The following is a 19,284-nucleotide window of genomic DNA, read 5'->3' on the forward strand; positions in this document are numbered from 1 at the left end:
TAATTGCCAGAATTGCAAAGGCACATAAGATCCTGTTCTGTTCCATTCCTCTTGTGTTGTTTTCCCCCTCTCCCCCTTCCTCCTATCCTATCTCTTAGTCTTTGTTTTTTCATCAGATCCTGAAATCAACTGCATTGCATCAGCACAGTGGGATGAGCTGACCACAATCCTGTCCTGTTTAAGGAGAAAAGACCCAACCAGATTATGTCCCTGACCGGAATGTGAACCACAGTCCAAGCAACAGGTACCCTGAATGGCCTGCCAGACAAAGCATCCATTCGTGACACACCAGCCTTCCAGTGTTCCAAAGACATCAACAAAAGCCATATTTCCCTCACCTTCTCTGTCCCATCTCTCCTCTACCTTGTGTCTGTGTGTTTGTTAGAAACAGGACGCATTCTACCCAACATGACTGAAAGTGAAATTAACCCTTTTCTTTTCATCAAAGAAAGTTTGTTCTACAAATAGAAGACTCTGATAGTTTGCCTCCAAATGGAGTGAAACTTTAAAGGTTTGAGTTAAATTTGCATATCACTCAATGTCATTTTCAGTATAACTACTTGTTTTAATTTATTCTTCTTCCATGTGTTTCAACTTTAGAATGAATGCTTTTGGGTGTTTGCTAAGGAACTAAGTAAAACCAAGGCTTCTGTAAAAAAAACTCCAAACTCCAAACCTAAGTATCTATGTTTTAATGTTGGACTGTGAAAGAGTTTATAACATGGCTAACTTTTTTTTACCTTTGAGATCAATACCACAGAACTCACAGTGATGTCAATGGTGGCACTGCTTCAAAATGAATAGCAGGATATGGCCCTTTGACATAAAAGGTTAAAAAACCAAAGGATTTATGTTAGGATGGGGTAGGAAAGGTAAAATCATTGTTGTAAAATATTCCACAATCAATTGGCTTCACACACCACTCATCTGTTGCATAGCCCATTGAACCAAAGACACCATGATGAGGTGTCTACCCCATGCAAGGCCTGAATAGAGAGAAAGACCAATTAGCCTTGTGACAAGATGCACCTGGGGGAGAGTCAGGGTTGAAAACCTCTAATTGATGATGAAGCCCAGGCTAAACTGCTATAAAACCTGGAAGGAGAAAGTAAGAGGTGGGCTGCAGTAGGGAAGGCTATTAGTCACCTTTTGCGCTTAGAGGGGAAAAGGAGGAAACTGGGGATGAATTGAAGCCCTGGGATTCAGGCCCTGAGGGAAGGGCATATCCAAGGGAGGGCTGAAAAGGAGCCTGACAGGGATGAAGTAGGAAGCAGCCCAGGGAAACAGCAGCAAGGTTTTGGATAGTGCAGAATTTGGCTGCTGGTTGTAGGGTCTCTGGGCTGGAACCCGGCACAATGGGCAGGCCTGGGTTCCCCTACCAGCTACTGGGGACGTGGCACAGGGTGGGCAGTGGAGAAGAGGACTGCCTAGGATAGTCATCCAATGAGACGTTGATCTCCCAGAAGAGGAGGATTATAGTGACCTGACCATAGGGCCAAGCCATGAAAAAGGAATACCCTGGGTGATAAAGAGAGAGTAATCTGATGAAAGAGAGAGAGAGAGAGAGAGAGATAAAGAGAGAGAGAGAGAGACACCATGCGGTGCAAAACGGAAGGAGATGGGCATACCCAAAAGAGGGTGGAAAAGGAGCCTGACAGAAACAAAGTGGGAAGCAGCCCAGGGAAAGAACAGCAAGGTTTTGGACAGTGCCAACCTTGGCCACTGGTTGTAGGATCCCTGCCTGGTACCCGGGCTAATGGGCAGGCCTGGGTTCCCTCCTAGCCACTGGAGAAGTGGCACAGACAGGGCAGTGGAGCAGAAGACGGCTTAGGACAGCCATCCAATGGGACTTTGATACCCCAGAAGAGGAGGACTATAGTGACCTGGCCAAAGGACCAAGCTATGAAGAGGGAGCACCTGGAATGGTGAAAAGGAAGTAACCTGACTCCAGAAAAAGAGTGTGAGTGATACCACAGGGTGAGACACCAAACGAGAGAGCATCAGACTGGTCATGAGCTACATGTTCCACAGCGGTGAGTTGTGAACCCTGTGACAGACACCCATTACATTGAATGGGCTTGGGAGCAGGTCCCAGAAAGTGCATTAGTGATATTGAGCAAGATCCTATTAGATAGGTGAATACCATTATTAGCTCCATTTTACACGTGGGGTAACTGTGAAACACTGAGAAGTTAAAAGGTCTGTGACAGATGGGATTAGAAAGCAGGTCTCTTGCCTGCTGTGCCTTTGGAGTGGAGATGAAATATAGCTTCTTTTTTTCCTCCTGAAGAGCTGATTTCCCAAACTGTACCATGGAGACAGACCTATTTCAGCATACCCAAATCTCTGAAACTGCAGACATTTAGTCCATACAGGTATATGAAGACCAAGAACATCATCTACCAGTGGATAGCATTTCAGTGCCACTCTGACAGATCTGTTTACTTTTGCTAAATAATTTGGCATTCCCCTCCACTTCCCTGATGTCTCTCGTACTCCTGAAAATGAAAACTGAATGATCCCTTAAACCCTCTTTCCCAAAAGTTCTTCTTCCTGTTTCCCCACACTTACTTCATCTCCCACCACTTCTTCATCCACTCATCTTTTGGAATGTCACCTCTAAATACCATCCATCGCCACTTCTCTAGCATGTAAGTAAAAGGCATTGTTCCAACAATAGTGAGGGCTTGTTTGAGTAGGAAGTTGATATCCGTTTCTGAAAAAAGAGCACAATGTAACTGTTAAGGTGATGATGAATACATGACCAGGCTACTAATGTTGCTTCCTTCACCATACATAGCTAATGAGTACATCTGCTTAGAAAATTTTAGTGAAACACAAAAAAAACAAAGAAACCCAGGAAGATATTGTTATGCAAATTTGTACATTTTTTTCTCTTTTTGCTCCAGTTCTACTTTCTAAACATTCATAATCCCTGTGGCTTTTGTTGCAACATTATTTTGTTGTATTTATTTAGTTGAGACGGGCCTGGGCTCAAGAGTTCGGATCCAAATCCTAATCTAAATTTTGGAGGATTTTGGATTGAGGGATTTGATTTAGGCTCATCTTCATCATCTAATATTCAACTGGACAAGTCAGACAAATCAACTGTGAAGAAGTTGGACAAAGCAGCCCTTTACATTTTGATATAGATTTGCATAGCTTTATGTAAACAAAGTACAAGGACCACCACTAACCTTACTGTGCTGTGAAGATTTCCTCAATAATTATTCAATTACGAAGGTAGTGAAGAACTACCAATTCTAAATTCTTGCAGTAGCATCAAATTATAAATAACTGCTTCCTGGTTCAGGAAGTCATTTTGGAAATGAACATACTGTGATATGTAACTGAGATGGAATTCTCAAAAGCATCTAAGTAACTCATTCGTTTTACAAACTTACTCATACTCTGCTACAAAATATGGCATGAATACATTTTTATTAGTTACCATTGTCTTCCTGAAAAGTAGATTCTAGAAGGTCAAGTGATTTCAAATGCTTTGGAGTAGCTGCCGACAGTGACATGATTTCTCCTACTGCTTCATGAAATCCTTCATTAGCTCCACTTCTTAGCAGATAAGAGAGGTTGGAATATGCCATATCATACTCTATATGCCCCATCTCATGATGTGCCGTCAAGAAGTCATCCATATTCACTTTAGTGCACATCTTGATCCTGCATTCCAATGCAAATCATTTAAATTAAATAAAGACACTGGCAGAGTTATACCATTTGCTTGGTACCAGATGCAAAACAGCTTAGATAACTCACTTACTAACCCCCTGGTGTATTTCATGTTCATCGTTTTCTAAAACATTCACTTTTGGGTCTGTTCTATGTTTGATCCCTTCCTAAAGGTGATTTTTGGGGAAAGTTTTAAGTAAAATTCTTTTGGCTATTATTAAATTCTGCAGAGGTAAAAAGAATATTGCCATGCGTTTTGTATGCAGAGAAGTAAAAAATGGCTGAACTCTGAAAGCTGGCACATTAACAGTGCTTATTAAGGAAAATATCTGTTGCCAAGTTTACACAGTTGGTTGGATAATACAGTAAGAAATTAACAAAAATTGGCTATGCATATAGAACTCTTTTTAGCCTGAGTGTTTAGACACGTAGAGACACACGTTGAACACATTCATTTTTTGTCAATATGTATTATTAACACTTCTGCTGCTACATGGAGATTTAAGGCTTTATTGCACCCTTTTGACTAGCTGGACTGTGCAAACTGAACACAGCCCTGAGTGAGGTGTGGCACAGAATTACATCAACACTGGGGGAGAAAGGTAGCTTATCTCTGAAGCTACAGAGGCCATGACATGAAGGACATGGCCAAGTCACAGAAAGTTGGTTTTGGAACCAAAATCTTTACACTCAGGTTTCCTTTCTCTGCTAAGCCTCTGTATAATCCACTTGAACACAGCTCCTTCCAAGCAAATTAATTACCCTTTCTGTGTCTCTATTTCCTGCTGTAGATGGTACTTTGTACCCACCTACGGCAGCAGTTTTCTATCTCTTGATCTCAGAACACTTTATAGGGATGGATAAGCACCATTTGCCACATTTTACAGTTGGGGTAGCTAAGACACGATTTGCCTGGGGACCATTATGATCTGTGAATAAGACATAAGGCATAGCAGGCAAGAGACCTGCTTTCTAATCTCCTCTCTGCCACAGACTCTGTCATTTAACTCCTGTTTGTTATCCCCTGTGCGAAATAGAGATGATGATGATGATGATTTCTGCTCACCTCATGTGGGTATTGAGGCCTCACTATTTAATGTTTATAAAGTGTCATTTAAGGACAAAGTACATACAGCATATAGTGACATCCGTGTGCTAAATGGGGGAAGCATGTGATGAGCTGAATGTATCATGCATCTTGGACCACCTCCCCTGGACTCTGCTCATTAATCCATCTCACCCAAAGCTACTCCTGATGTTTCACACCTCTAAGCACCTTCATACAACTGCTATTTCATAAAACCCCACCAGACAAATTATTCTCTTTACCCTCAAATGTGGCTTCCCTTCACTGCCACCAAATTACATTGGTAGATGGTCCAGGACTAGAAATTTTCACCCCTATATCAATGACTTCTAGTTAGAAAGTGTTTTCAACTTATCTAACCCAAATCTCTCTTGTTACAAACTAAGCCAATTACTGTTCGTCCTAACCTTATTAGACCTGGAGAACAAGAGATCACTGCCTTTTTCATAACAGCCTTTTACATCTTTGAAGAGAAATGTGAAGATTCTATGAGCACCCATAGGAAAGAGTTACAAACGTTACAGTACCTATAATCCTTTTTTCCCATATCCCAAGCTGTAGGATGGCAAACAACCTTTCTGCCATCGTTAGGCTCTGTAATCATAGAATTGTTCCAGAAGCCTTCAGTCATTCCATAGAGGCCAACAGAGATGAAAAAATCCTCAGCAGCCTTAAATATTTTTGTTGCATCCCAATTCTGAAACAGACAATGAGAATTCACTTATAATATTAGCCAATCATTCTATGGCTAGATATTTCTCACAGTCCAGTAGAACAGATTCTATTCTGAAAAGTGACTCTGAAAAACAGCATCACAGTCCCCATACTTATTATATCTCAATGACTTCAAATCAAAGTCTTACAGTTTGCAAGTAAGTGGGTAGCTTACTGCCAGTCCTGAAAATCACTACGGGAGCTGAGTCAAGCTGGCTTATGGATCACCATCAATAATCAGGTTTCTGCAGTCAAAACTAGTCTATTGATAATGCATGAGCCAGAACAGAAAAGCATTAACAGGAGTGAAAAGTAGTAAAAACGTAGTTTTGTCAGAAATGTACACAGATATAGGGTCCAATTCTCCCCTCTCAGTGGTGTAAGTCAGGAGTAACTTGTTGAAGGCAGTGGAGTGGCAGTGTTGTAAAACCAGGTGAAAGGGAAATTGGATCTGTAACTCAGAATACAGACAGACAACAGAGCTGAGTAAAAAAGGGTTTGATTTTAGAGTCCCTTATCTGATCGTAACTGTACTTGAAAATTAGTTTAAAAACCTTTATTTGAATTTCATTCTGCAATTTTACTTATTCTAAGTAGGGGGAGCTCTTTATTAGCCTGACTTTGAGTAAAGCCATAAAGTCACAGGCTTTAAAATTAAGGGGAGTAGGAAAGTCCAGTGAGGGTGTTAGCTTGAGACACAGATGATCTAGATTCAATTCCCTTCTCTGCTATAGACATCTGGGTGACATTGGGCAAGTCACTTAGGGCTTGTCTACATGGGAGAAGGGGGGGTGGAAAGCTCACAGGAGCTGGCGTGCACTAGCTCTTCTGCACTAATTCCCAGTGCGGATACTCTTACTGCGTACTAAAACTGCCTTTGTGCACATTAGCTTAATGCACTTTGCAAGTGTACTAAGCTAAGCCACCTGAGGGCACTCTCAGGCCATGTCTACACTACAAAGTTAAGTCGACATATTTATGTAAGTCGATATCGAGCCTCCAAATTAAGCAAATCGATCTTGCATGTCCACACCATGCTCATTGAAGAAGTGGGTATTCACCCACGAAAGCTCATGCTGCAGAACGTCTGTTAGTCTATAAGGTGCCACAGGATTCTTTGTTGCTTTTACATGCTCATTGTGTCAGTGGAGTGTGTCCTCACTAGCAGTGTGCAGTAAGAGTCCACCTGAGGAGTTAGTGAGGAGTTGCAAATCCACACCTAGCTTACTGCACACTAGGCTTCACTGTGTAGAGAAACCCCTAGTCTCCCTGTGCCTAAATTCCCCACCTGTAAAAAGGGGATAACAGAACTTCCCTGCCTCACCAGGAGTGTTGTGAGGATCAATCCATTAAAGATTGGGTTCAGGTACTCCGGCAATGGGGCCATATTAGTGGAGCTTCCTATCCAGGAAGTGGGTATATTTAGGATAAATAGTTAAATGTTAAAGATGAAGCTCTCCTGATTCTTTTTGTAAAATGAATGAAATTCAGGCAAATCTACAAACATTTGACTAAACATCACAGAACATTATTATTGGTGTTGCTATTACGCCTCGAGGCCCCAGTCAGGTTCAGGGCTCTATGGTGCTAGGCACTGTACAACACAGAAGAGACAGACACTGTCCTTCCAGCTTACAGTCAAAAGACACAAGGCTGGCAGAGTCGGGGAAAAGGATACAACATACAAGCAGATTGACCAGGGCAAACATCTTGTTAGTGCAATGATTTCTTAGGTGGGATTTTATTTTCTGGGATTTTTATACACAAACCATATCTTGTGGAACAGATGCAGAAGAGGGAAAGGGAGTTGGAGCTGAGACTAGACAGTGGAAGAGGATGGAAAGAGAGAGAGATAGGGAAGGGAATAGTGAGGGAGAGGGGAACAGATGGGAAGTGAATGGATAAACACAGGGGAAGAGTAAAGGAAACAATAAAGGGAGTGTTGTAAATAATTCTGTGCCTGAAGCATGACTATACCTGAGGCCAGCCCTGGTTTCCAGGGGGATGGCTGAAGTATTCCATTTAATATACTACCAAAACCCGTCATTTAAAGAACCATAAGTATCACAGCAAAACCATATTTGCAACGCAGCCAATTGCTGCTTGACATCTTGTTAGAAGTCTTACCTTTTTAACCATTTCAGAAGTTACATCAATGTTTGGTTTGTCTGGATAGGGGACTGTCAAGCCATACAAATTAGTCCAAAATCTACCCCACATGTCACCTTCAACAGAGAAGGGAAAGTTACAAATTAATTAAATAGCATCCCATCTGCCATGCTCAAAGTCATCACCAGAGTGTTGGGTTTGTATCATAACAGGCGTAAGGATTTTCACACATGTAAGCTAAGGCCTGATGCAAAGCCCATTGGAATTAATGGGAGTCCTTACATTAACGTTAATGGGCTTTGCATCAGGCACATCATCATCATTATTAATTATTATTATTATTATTATGTTAGCTCCTAGGTGCCCCAGTCATGAATGTAGAAAGACAGAACAAAATGGTTCCTGTTCCAATAGCTTAAAATCTAAGTATGAGACAACAGATGGATAGACATAGACAGGATATATTTAATATAATGATATCACAAGTAGAATATTTTAGAAAATATGTAAAAAAAATAGTTTTATTTGCCATACCAAAATTATTTCAACCTCAAAGGTGCTAATTTCTTCAATGAAAAGCAAACATCATCATTCCCTGAGATAAACTACCTCTTACCATACAGCTTTGGGACCATTCAAAACTGAAACAACTGACCATCCCCTGCATTTCTATGTGTAATGCTACGGTTGATTATTTTCCTTAACTGCTATTCATATATGGCTAAATGTATATATTACATTAATGCAACATAAAGGTGGCACAGTTAAAATAAGAATGTCACAGTTAAGGTCAAGATTTTCAAAAAATACACTCCTAAAATTAAGTTCCTAAGAGTTTAGTAGTTTAGCTTTTAAGAGACGCAATTCTGAGAATCTTGACCTAATTTCCTTTAATGATGTTAAGTTGGCTACATTATAGAGTGCCACTTTGGGGAGGCAATATGGTCTAATGGAAAGGGCACCAGACTGGAAAATAGGGAACCTAGGTTCTAGCCCTACCTCTGCCTCTCACTAGCTGTATGAGCTTTGGCAGATTGCTTCAATTCTCTATGCCTCTGTTTCCCCTCCCACCCTTTCTCTGTCTTGTCTATCTAGATTGCAATCTCTGCAGGGCAGGGACTGTCTCTCTCACTGTGTGTTTGTACACCACCTAGTGCAATGGGGCCCAAAATTATATCAAGAATCTGGAGTCACATGCAGTTTAATGTCTTAATATTCATGTCTTAAATGGCGCTGTCCTGCTCCCACAGCAGTAAGTGTCTATGAAATCAAGCTTGTATAATACAGTTGTTTTTTCATACCGAGTAAATGAGCAGGAAGACATCCTGTTGAACTGATGCGGTCTGATCCATAGACATTCTCCAGCCTGTACCTCACATAAGCATGTAGCTCCCGATATAAAGGTTTTATCTGGAAAAAAAATGGGGCTAGATCACAGAGCCATTAATTTGTCTAAGCCACCATCTGGAAATGCAGAGCCTTTAAGATTCAACCAACTGGATATTGCTTATTGTATTATCATGCACCTGCCCAATGTCCTAGGTGTATGCACACAATGTCATGTGAATACATTCTGAAATTTGCAATCCAGTTGTCATCTTGTCCCACAATATTGATATCAGGCAATGAAGTTCGAGAATGAGTTTGGTGACTTTTACGGGGTCCTTTGTAAAGACCATCCTGACCTCATTGTGGCACTGGGGTGTTCCCAGAGGAACTAGCTGGCTAACAGGACTCTGGCAACCATATTCCCATCATTAAGTTGCATATGAGAGCTTGGAGACAAAATGCTACTGTAATCCAGCTTTCCCTCAGTAAGGCCCTAATAGCACTGCACAGATACAAGGGAGGGAGGCATATCTATCCCTAAGCCATGGAGCCACTCACTGGATGTCACTACAGTTCCATGGCAGAATGCCCTCTGTGGAGATTCACATAACCCCCACACAGGAGCAGGATGGAAGAAGCTGCATAACATGTAGTCACACCCCTCATTCTCCTACCTCCTGCACACTGCTGTACCTTTTGCATCAGTTCCACTGCAAAGGGTACCTTCTGTGGTTGTGATGGAGGAAGCTAAATTTGCCCCTAAAAGACTAGATAAATATATAGGCTTTGTAACAAATTCAGGCCCTGTTGGAGCACGGGGAGAAGAGAATTCCAAAAAAGAGTCCAGGTTCATATGAAACCTGCAAGTTCCAGGTTTGCTTTGAAGTCTTTAAGTTTATGAGAATGAGAATCTCCAGGTGAAACTGAAAGGACTGTGAAAGCAATAAATGTTATGAACAAAACCTCCTGATTATGGTTTGTGGAGCCTACATTACCCAATGCCAGTGGGCTGGGCAGAGTTGTACTATTTCCCTATAGTACAGCAGTTTAAGTCACAAAACTTTCACAAATTACTAACCTGTGTAGAAATGACAAAATGAAACTACAGAACAGTGGTTAAGAAAACTCCCACAACTTGACACTGAATCACTACCTGCTCAAATGTTGTTTCCACATCTTCAATCAGCTGATTACGGCTGTAGGCATATTCTATGGAATCATCTACTTCATAATTTCCTCTCCAATAATCTCCATAGTCAGAATACTCTGTAAAACAAAGGCATGCTCATACTGAGACCAGAGTCCAGCCTGAAATTTAAATAGTCTCTCCCTATAAGGGAAGAGATGAAGTTCCTAGTATTGGAACTGAAGGCATGTGTCCTCTGAGATGGTGGGAGGGAGGAAGCCACCCCATGGAAAAGCTCTGGTCCACTGCAGTTTAGATAGTCCTGGTCTCCAGGGACAGCAGAAACAGAAATTGCAGCAACTGTTTGTAGGTCTATCTGTGATTCATACTAATCAGAGAGGCAGAATGAAGAGACAGATTAGGCTGGAGTTCCTCATTAGATTAGGGGTCAATGGAGAATGAAGACTTGGGTTCAGGTTCAGTGACAATGAAATCTCACAAATCTTTCTCATAAAACATATGCAGGGCAGGCTGCCTCCAAACTAGACGTAGTAAAAAAGCCCTTTCTAGTTTTGATTCTACCTCAAGAGTACAACTACAGGGGCAAACTCAGATTCTGGGATTCAAATTCAACCTCCCTTAGGGTGACCAGACAGCAAGTGTGAAAAATCGGGGTGGGGGTGGGGGGTAATAGGAGCCTATATAAGAAAAAGACCCAAAAATCAGGACTGTCCCTATAAAATCAGGACATCTGGTCACCCTAACCTCCCCTCCATGAAACTTGATGGGGAGGGGATGGTTTATGTTTAAAACCCACTGTCTGGGCCCTCTCTAATATTGGGGGAGCGGACAGAGAGGCCTCTAGTTAAAGTTGCCTTGGCACTTTTCATTACAACCTTCCCTTTTCATTTGCTTGTAACTTTGACAAACTTTTACCATTTGGATTTACATATTCCATGCTTTGGCACTGCCTCTGGTTAGATTTTTTTGAGGAAGTATAAAATACAGGAAAGTAGATAGGTAGAGGTATGGTTGCGTGTGGAGAGAGATGATTGGAATTGGAAAAGTTTCAGAAAAGGACAACAAAAATGATTAGAGGTATGGAACAGCTTCCATATGAAGAGAGATTAATAAAACTGGGAATTTTCAGCTTGGAAAAGAGACGACTAAGGTGGGATATGATAGAGGTCTTTAAAATTGTGACTGGTGTGGAGAAAGTAAATAAGAAAATGTTATTTACTCCTTCTCATAACACAAGAACTAGGGGGCACCAAATGAAATTAATAGGCAGCAGGTTTAAAACAAACAAAAGGAAGTATTTCTTCACAGAACACACAGTCAACCTTTGGAACTCTTTGCCAGAGGATGTTGTGAAGGCCAAGACTATAACAGGGTTCAAAAAAGAACTAGATAAATTCATGGAGGATAGGTCCATCAATGGCTATTAGCCAGAATTGGCAGAGATGGTGTCCCTTGCCTCTCTTTGCCAGAATGTGGGAATGAGCGACAGGGGATGGATCATTTGATGATTACCTGTTTTGTTCATTCCCTCTGGGACAGTTGGCATTGGCCACTGTCGGAAGACAGGATACTGGGCTAGATGGTCCTTTGGTCTGACCCACTATGGCCATTCTTATGTTCTTATGATGTAGCTACACCCTGCTAGGTGTTATTTATATGCTATGGTATGATCTATCATAGAAGCTCTCAGGATAAAAACAATAAATCCAGGCTGCTGTTTCTTGAGAGGATGATCCTCTCTGATTGGTGGGAAGAAGATCTCCTCTGAAAAGCATTACACTGCATAATCTTTTGTGCCTTAAATTAAAAATTCCTTCAAATGCTCAGATAATAGCTGCATCTGCACCTCAGCTAGGCGAATTATTGGCCTGCATCCTCCACCTATTGCCTTGTCTGCCAACATAATCCTAGAAAATCTGATCATTCATGGAACATAATATATAAAAATCTAACACCACGTATGTTCTCCCATCTGATACAACTCAATGGATACAAAAAGACATAACCACGTCCACAGTTATCCACTCAGCTGTGACTGAGAGGCCGTGAAATACAGTGCAGCCCAGTGATGGGCAATGTTTTAATTTTAGGTAGTGAAAGATAATGTGGTGTTATAGGAGTGAGATAAAATGCCGACAAAGACCTCGTCATTATGGTGTAAGAGTGGTGAAATGTATCTGGTCTGATCACTGGCTTGATTCTCCACTGCCTTGCACCTTGTACAGTTAGTCTCATAGGCTGGGCTGTCAGAGTGCAAAGGACCTCCTGGCTCATCGAGTCCAGTCCCTGCTACTGCAGGCAATGCCATCATGTAATCCCATTCATAACATTATCAAGATCCATCTTAAAATCTAGTCAGGTTGTTTGCCCCCACTACTCCTTTTGGGAGGCTGTTCCAGAACTTCACTCCTCCAATGGTTAGAAACCTTTTTCTAATTTCCAGCCTAAATTTATTCATAGCCAGTTTATACCTACTTGTTCTTGTGCCAACATTGTCCTTTAACTTAAACAGCTTTTCAACCCTCCCAGGTGTTTACTGCCCTGATGCATTTTCAGACAGAAATCCTCTCCTCTCCTCAGCCTTTGTTTTTCCAGCCTAAACAAACAAAGCTTTTTTTGTCGCCCCCCCATGAGATAGGCTCTCAGCCCCAAGACAGATCCTGAAATAACTTCACTAGTAACTGTCCTTCAGGCTGGTAGCTCTCCTTTCAGTACAACCTGTTGACTCCTGTTTAGCCAGTTCCTAGTTATTTTATCAGAAATACCAAATTAGTCTGACATGATCTACCTTTGGTAAACCCATGTTGCATTTTATCCCTTTTTCTGTTTACCTCCATTATCTAGTATCCCTGATTTGAGAGCATTAAGCTCTGGGTTTTGCTACCACTTCAGAGATGGTAATTTCCATTTTTGTATACTCAGTCCCATTGGCCATCCTACCATTGTTCTACTTTATCATCCTTATGGAAAACTGAGCTGTGAGTTGTTGGGCCACACATAGATTATCCTTAGCCTCAATCCCATCCTCAAAGCATAGTGGCCTCACTTCTTGTCCTGTTCTTTTATTTATACAGTTAAAGAACTTTTTACTAATTGTTTTAATTTCCTTTGCATGATCTAACTCAGCTTGACTTTTTGACAGTTCTCTCTTTATCCTTACACTTCCTGACCTCTGAGAAAGCTTTCTTTGCTGATCAGTCCCATCTTCCATTCTTTGTAGGCTCTCTAATTACCACGAATATCCTTTCTGAGGTGGCTATTCATCTTGTTAGGTCTGCAGCCCTTTGTTACTAGTTATTTCCCCTTGCTTGGGATGCAAATTCCACATAGTTTTTGCACCGTTGACTTAAAGAAATTCCAAGCTGCCTCTGCTTTTAAGTCCCTGAGCCAGAGGTGGGCAAACTATGGCCTGCGGGCCACATCCGGCCTGTCCCCTGAGCTCCCGGCCAGGGAGGCTAGCTCCCAACCTCTCCCCTGCAGCCACGTGGGGAGCGCTTTGGCCTGCTGCTCCTGCCGGGCCGGATGGCTTGTGCCCACTCATCTCCCAGGCTTTCCTGAGAGGCATGGTAAGGGGGTAGGGAGTGGGGGAGTTGGATAAGGGGAAGGGGGGATTGGGGGACAGTTAGGGATGGGGGGTCCTGGGGGCAGTCAGAGGACAGGGAGCAGGGGGCGGTTGGATGGGGTGGAGGTTTGGGGGGGTGCGGTCAGGGGATGGGGAACGGGGGGGTTGAATAAGCATGAAAGTCCCAGGGGGGCCTGTCAGGGGGCAGGGGTCGGAGCAGTCAGGGGATGGGGTGAGGTTGGATAGGAGGTGGCGTCCTGGGGGGGCAGTCCCAGGAGGGGGAAGTCAGGGGACAAGGAGCGGGGCGGGGGGTTTGGATGGGTTGGGGGTTCTGAGAGGGGCAGTCAGGGGGCGGGAAATTGGAGAGGGTGGATAGGGGGCAGGGGCCAGGCTGTTTGGGGAGGCACAGCCTTCCCTACCTGGCCCTCCATACAGTTTTGCAACCCTGATGTGGCCCTCGAGCCAAAAAGTTTGCCCACCCCTGCCCTGAGCTCTTCTGTCCAGTTGACTTCACTAACTAGCTCCCGTAATTTCTCAAAGTGCGCCTGTTTGAAATAAAAAACCTTAAGGTATGTCTATACTACAGAGACTATACCAGCATAGGTATATCACTGGAGCTATGCCAGCATGGCTCCCTGGTGTAGACACAGCCTACACTGACACAAGGGTTTTTTCTGTTGGTGGTAGGCAGAACCACCCTGAATGACAGGAACTATGTCAACCAAAGCGTTCTTCCATTGACACAGCTGTGTCTATACTGGGGGATTGGGTTGGCATAGCTACGTTGGTCAGGGGTGTGAATTTTTCACACCGTGACAGGACATATCTATGTTAATCAACTTTTAAGTTTAGACCAGGCCTTTGCAGATTACACATGTATAAAGTGAGTGCAAAGTGTGTGCACAAGGCTACCCACCAGTGCGCGGAAGATCCTGGCTTTGCTTGGACACAAATGACTGCACAAGGTATGAAAGGCTGTGGAGAATCAGGCCCTCTGTACTTCTGAAGGACAAAATAATTGCAATTGTAACTTACTATTAAGTCTTGCAGCTTCATTTTCCAACTCAACATAACGTTCATATAATGGTCTCATCTCCTTGCCAACTTCAGCTCTCCAGCCTTGCCACGCCCACAATCTCTCAGAGTAATCAGTGCTGCTAGCCATAATAGCATCTAGACCTGTCATCATTTTAAAAAAAGAACCAGAGCCATAAATAAAAGATGAATTCTTTAAGTATTTGTCATTCTACATTAAAAAACAAACAAACAGGAAAACAAGGAACAATGAAAATAGCTGAATGCACATTTTGGGTAAAACCAGTGATGCTGTAGCTGAAAGTTTTGGTTTATTGAAGTAAATATTTTATTTGTTTCCATTTCATCTTTTCTGCCCTGGCTTTTCTGCCCTGAGATATGTGGCCAGTTTGTGATTCAGTTAAAACAAGTGTGACTCCAGATTAATTTCACTGAAGTTAGTGCAGTTTTCTGGACTTACACCAATGTAATAGAAATCAGAATCTGGCTTGAAGTCTGCCAATAGAACTTCTATCTCTTTTGATAGAATTTGACAAAACTCCCCCAGTATGGCAGAACCCCCAAGTGATGTAACGCTAGCATAGACTACTCTGCAACTTTAGAAGCTGCAGCCAAGTTTTGGCCACACAAACCTACATCATTTGAAATGGGGCATGTAATTTTGAGCAAGCCAGATGGAGGACCATGAACTCTGCAGCTCATGCTATTTCACTAAATTATTTCGATGTGTGAAAAGTCACAGCAAAATTGTACTTGGAGATAAAAACCACACCACCACCACCAACAACTTTATAAAACAAAAGCATTTGGAGAACGCAGATCTATTAAAACTAAAATTTGATCTTTCACAATTAAAAACCTCCTCTCTGCTTTGTTCCACTCTTCTTGAAACCTGTTAACGTAAAAGGCACAGGACAGACATTGTTTATACTGTACCTGGCTCCAGCGGCAAGCAGTTAAATGGATAATCAGGTTTACACACGGTCCCAGTGCTGTAGATGGTGCTCATTTTACTTAAAATAGTTGTCAGCTGCAATTTAAATACAAAAAAGCCCATTAAAAAAGAAAACACAATAAATACAAAATAACTATTGCATAACTGTTAGTCCTTAAAATCTCAGTACAGCAGCCTATCCCTACCAGCAAGGCAGTTTAACATGTGCTTAAGCCCTGTACCTGAGTAAAAATTAATTTAAGCATGCGCTTAAATGCTTTGCTAAATTGGAGCCTACTTGGACAAGACAGATAATGTAACATCTTTTGAGTGGATATTAAGTGATTCCACAAAACCCTTCAAATACATCATCATCATCATAAAGATTAACAATACATTTTATGTATATGGCATCCATGCCAAGGGTTTCTAGGTAAGTATACAGTACATGCGTTTTAATGGAGGGGAAAAGGGCCTTTTTCCAGATCAGACAGGTTGATTGTTGGTTGTATTTTTTAATTATACATAAGGTAGATTGTGTTAATCTGTTTGCGGTGGATTTACACAAGTTAATTTTTATGTCTTGGTTCAGCTGAAGGCCAAATGCATCTCAAATTATATTGAGCTCTATCTCAGCCTCAACAGTGGTGCTACAGAGCATTCTCTTTTCACTTACCTATCATTAACTTATTTCTTTCTCTCTCAGCTATCCTCAACTTTTCCAGTGTCGAGTAAAGCATATTCTCTCATTGAGGACTATATATCTACTGTCACATGTCCTAGCAAATGCCCCTCACACTCACTCACGAGGATTCCACAGCTTCTTCTGCTCTCCATCCCCTAGGGCGTGTTAAGCTTCTGGAGCCTTAGCAGATTGCAGCACTGTTTCCTTCCTAGTCCTGGTTGTCACAATTCCTGGTCACCAACCCTCACTCTGTTACCCCTTCTCAGAACCCCAGCTCTTCATCCCACCTGCCCTTGTCCTCCAGAATCAGCACTGACCCTCAAGATACCCCAGTTACTCAAGCACACCCTCTCTCGCAACTCCACCCCAAAGTGTGAAGCTTCTGGTTACAGTTTAACTCTTTCAGGGGAACACAGCAGTTGTGAAGCAGTCAACACACACACACAAACTTTGCACACAGTCCAACACCTTAATGCTCTTTTATACTTAATCATGTAAAGCAGAGGAGAATACAGATCACACAAAACAGTTAAGCCTAAAGGCATACCCCTTCCTATAACACATTTCCCTTGGGAGTCCTTGGGGACCATCTGGTTCCAGGAAGGCAGGCAGGGTGATTTCTGTCTCCTGAAGGCTGTTACATGATTGGTAGTCTCTCTCTCCTGGAGCCCTTTACCTAGCTTCTGTGACCTTCCTCTTTCATGCCCCATGTTTCCTTTTCCTGTCTCTTGAACCATTGGTTGATTTCTTATTTAAACTTTTCCCTGTCACTTGATTGCCTTTGTTCTTCTCTTGGTAACTTTCCACTGCTTCTACTTTATCACAACCCTCATCAGAGGAGTCAGCTAAACTGGTTTCCTAAGGCTGCCACTCATCCATTGTCCCAGATGATTGCATCTGAACAGAATCACTGAGCCTTAGGCCTGGTCTACACTACAAAGTTAGGTGAACATAAGTCACCTTGTGTTAACCTATATGTGTATGTGTCTCAGATTTGTCTCCAGCCAACGTAAGTGCCCCACTACGGCAATACAGTAAAACCACCTCACCGAATGGCATGAAATCATGGTTCACCTGCTGAGGTCAACACAGGGTGAGTGTAGACACTGTCTGACCAGTGTCAACCCTAACAGTCCTCCACCAGCTGTTTCATAATGCCCAATTCCCTCTAACAGTGACGGCTCTGGACACAATTGTAAACTCCTCTGCCTAAAGGTCACAGAGACTGGAGGACTTCCCCCCTTTGAAATCTCCAACATATTTTTGAAATCTCTTTTCCTCATTGCCCCCCATAGTGAGCACATCTAGCAGCTCTCCCTTGGTAAGCACCTTCTATTATTTCTGTCTGCTACAGGCCCTGTCAGCAATAGTGGATCCACATACATATAGGCACAAATGGTATCACAGTTTTTCATAATACAACTTCATAATATCAACCAGAATTCATAAGCTGTACAGACATAGCCCCACTTCACAACCTGCTCGCTTTGATATTTTGTACCAGAGCTATTCTGAGCTATCCAAGAGGAAAAAAAATATGTTTGAGCAATTTCTGTAAACATGAAAAATGATTGTGGGGGGGGAGGCGGTGTCACAATCAGAAAATTTAAAAATACACAAATTGAGTTCTGTCAAACAGTACAGAAAGTTGCCTTTGAGCTGAGAACCAGCATGAACAATTTCAGCCCAGTAAGTCTTTCTTGTGGAAAGCTATAGGTGCCTAAAAATAGAGGATAAAGATGGAAATGCCTTATCACTCACAACCATAACGCCATTGCAACACTACAATTATACAAAATATATGCCTGAACCATTTCGAATTACTCACAGACAATCTGCCCTTCTCTGAACACAGGAATTGCCAGACTGGATCAGACCCAAGTTCCATCCTGTCTCTGACAAGGGCCTCAGAGGTTGCTTCAGAGGAAGATGTAAGAACCCCGCAGTAGACAGATGTAGGATAATCTGCCTCCACATTAGGTCTCATCTTGATCTCCAATAGTTAGAGACTGGCTTAAGCCCTGAAGCACAAGGTTCAATATCCCTTCTGATATGTGTATAGCCATTAGTCATAACTCTGGATACTCGATATCCATATAAATGCCCAGTACCATTTTGAATCTTGCTAGATTTTTGGCCTCAACCACTTTCTGTGGTAATTACACAGCTGAACAATTATTTCCTCATCTTAGTTGTAAATTTGCCACCTTTGAATTTCATTGAATGCCTTTTTGTTTGTGTTTCTACTTATTCCCCAAGATCCTGACCCTACAAAGCACATAAGCGTGTATATAATTTTTCTTATGTGAGCAGTCCCATCGACTATGCTATACAGACACATGCGTGTTGCTTAATTGTATGTAACATATGCTGAAGGATATGGGTATTCAATGAGTTCATGTAATGTTCTAAACGTGTAGATATTTAATGCACGATATAAACTAGCAATAAATTAAATGTGCGCATACGTAATATTAGCTAATAAAAGATATATGATTCACAACAAGACAATACTGTTGGGATTTAATATGTTGCTGGGATAAATAAAGACTAGGAATAATATTATAAGCACTGCCAGAGACATTTTGAAATGTATTTCAACTCTTGGGACAGTCTACATACATTTAGCAACTTACTTCACTGTATTTTTCCCCAGATAGGACTGATGTTCCTTTGTCCTGAAGAGACTGAAGTTGGAGTTTGACAATAGGATCCGTAATTTTATCTATTGCAAACTTGCTGGCATTGTTGGATGCTTCATCATAGAATGCAGACCATTTCGCTCCTGCTTCATTCTAAAACAGAGTCATTAAAGTCTGAATTACTCATTTATAAGAAATCCAGCAAGATAATAATTCTTCATTCCTTGCATGAAGAATTAGTTTTGTGGATTTTGCTAGTTCTGTCCTTAGCTTTGGAAATATTTCTACTATACAATGAAAACAACTAGGGAACATTTTGGATTCAGTCTGTTCACAGATTTAGAGCTTTTCAA

The 19,284-nt window shown here is 41.9% G+C and overlaps 1 protein-coding gene across 1 annotated transcript in view; it reads right to left on the minus strand.

Annotated features, from left to right (window-relative positions):
* ACE2 (angiotensin converting enzyme 2) overlaps window positions 1-19,284 on the minus strand; it is a 39,693-nt gene that overhangs the window by 16,242 nt on the left and 4,167 nt on the right. Inside the window, exons 2-10 of the mRNA XM_039496600.1 lie at window positions 18,926-19,084; window positions 15,607-15,700; window positions 14,671-14,814; window positions 10,080-10,192; window positions 8,899-9,007; window positions 7,616-7,713; window positions 5,302-5,471; window positions 3,452-3,678; window positions 2,572-2,716 (exon numbers count right to left, since the gene is read on the minus strand). Of these exons, the coding sequence (XP_039352534.1) occupies window positions 2,572-2,716; window positions 3,452-3,678; window positions 5,302-5,471; window positions 7,616-7,713; window positions 8,899-9,007; window positions 10,080-10,192; window positions 14,671-14,814; window positions 15,607-15,700; window positions 18,926-19,084 (1,259 nt within the window). The remainder of the gene's footprint in view (window positions 1-2,571; window positions 2,717-3,451; window positions 3,679-5,301; window positions 5,472-7,615; window positions 7,714-8,898; window positions 9,008-10,079; window positions 10,193-14,670; window positions 14,815-15,606; window positions 15,701-18,925; window positions 19,085-19,284) is intronic.

Source organism: Mauremys reevesii, linkage group 1 (assembly GCF_016161935.1).
Source record: "Mauremys reevesii isolate NIE-2019 linkage group 1, ASM1616193v1, whole genome shotgun sequence".
Lineage (NCBI taxonomy): Eukaryota > Metazoa > Chordata > Testudines > Geoemydidae > Mauremys > Mauremys reevesii.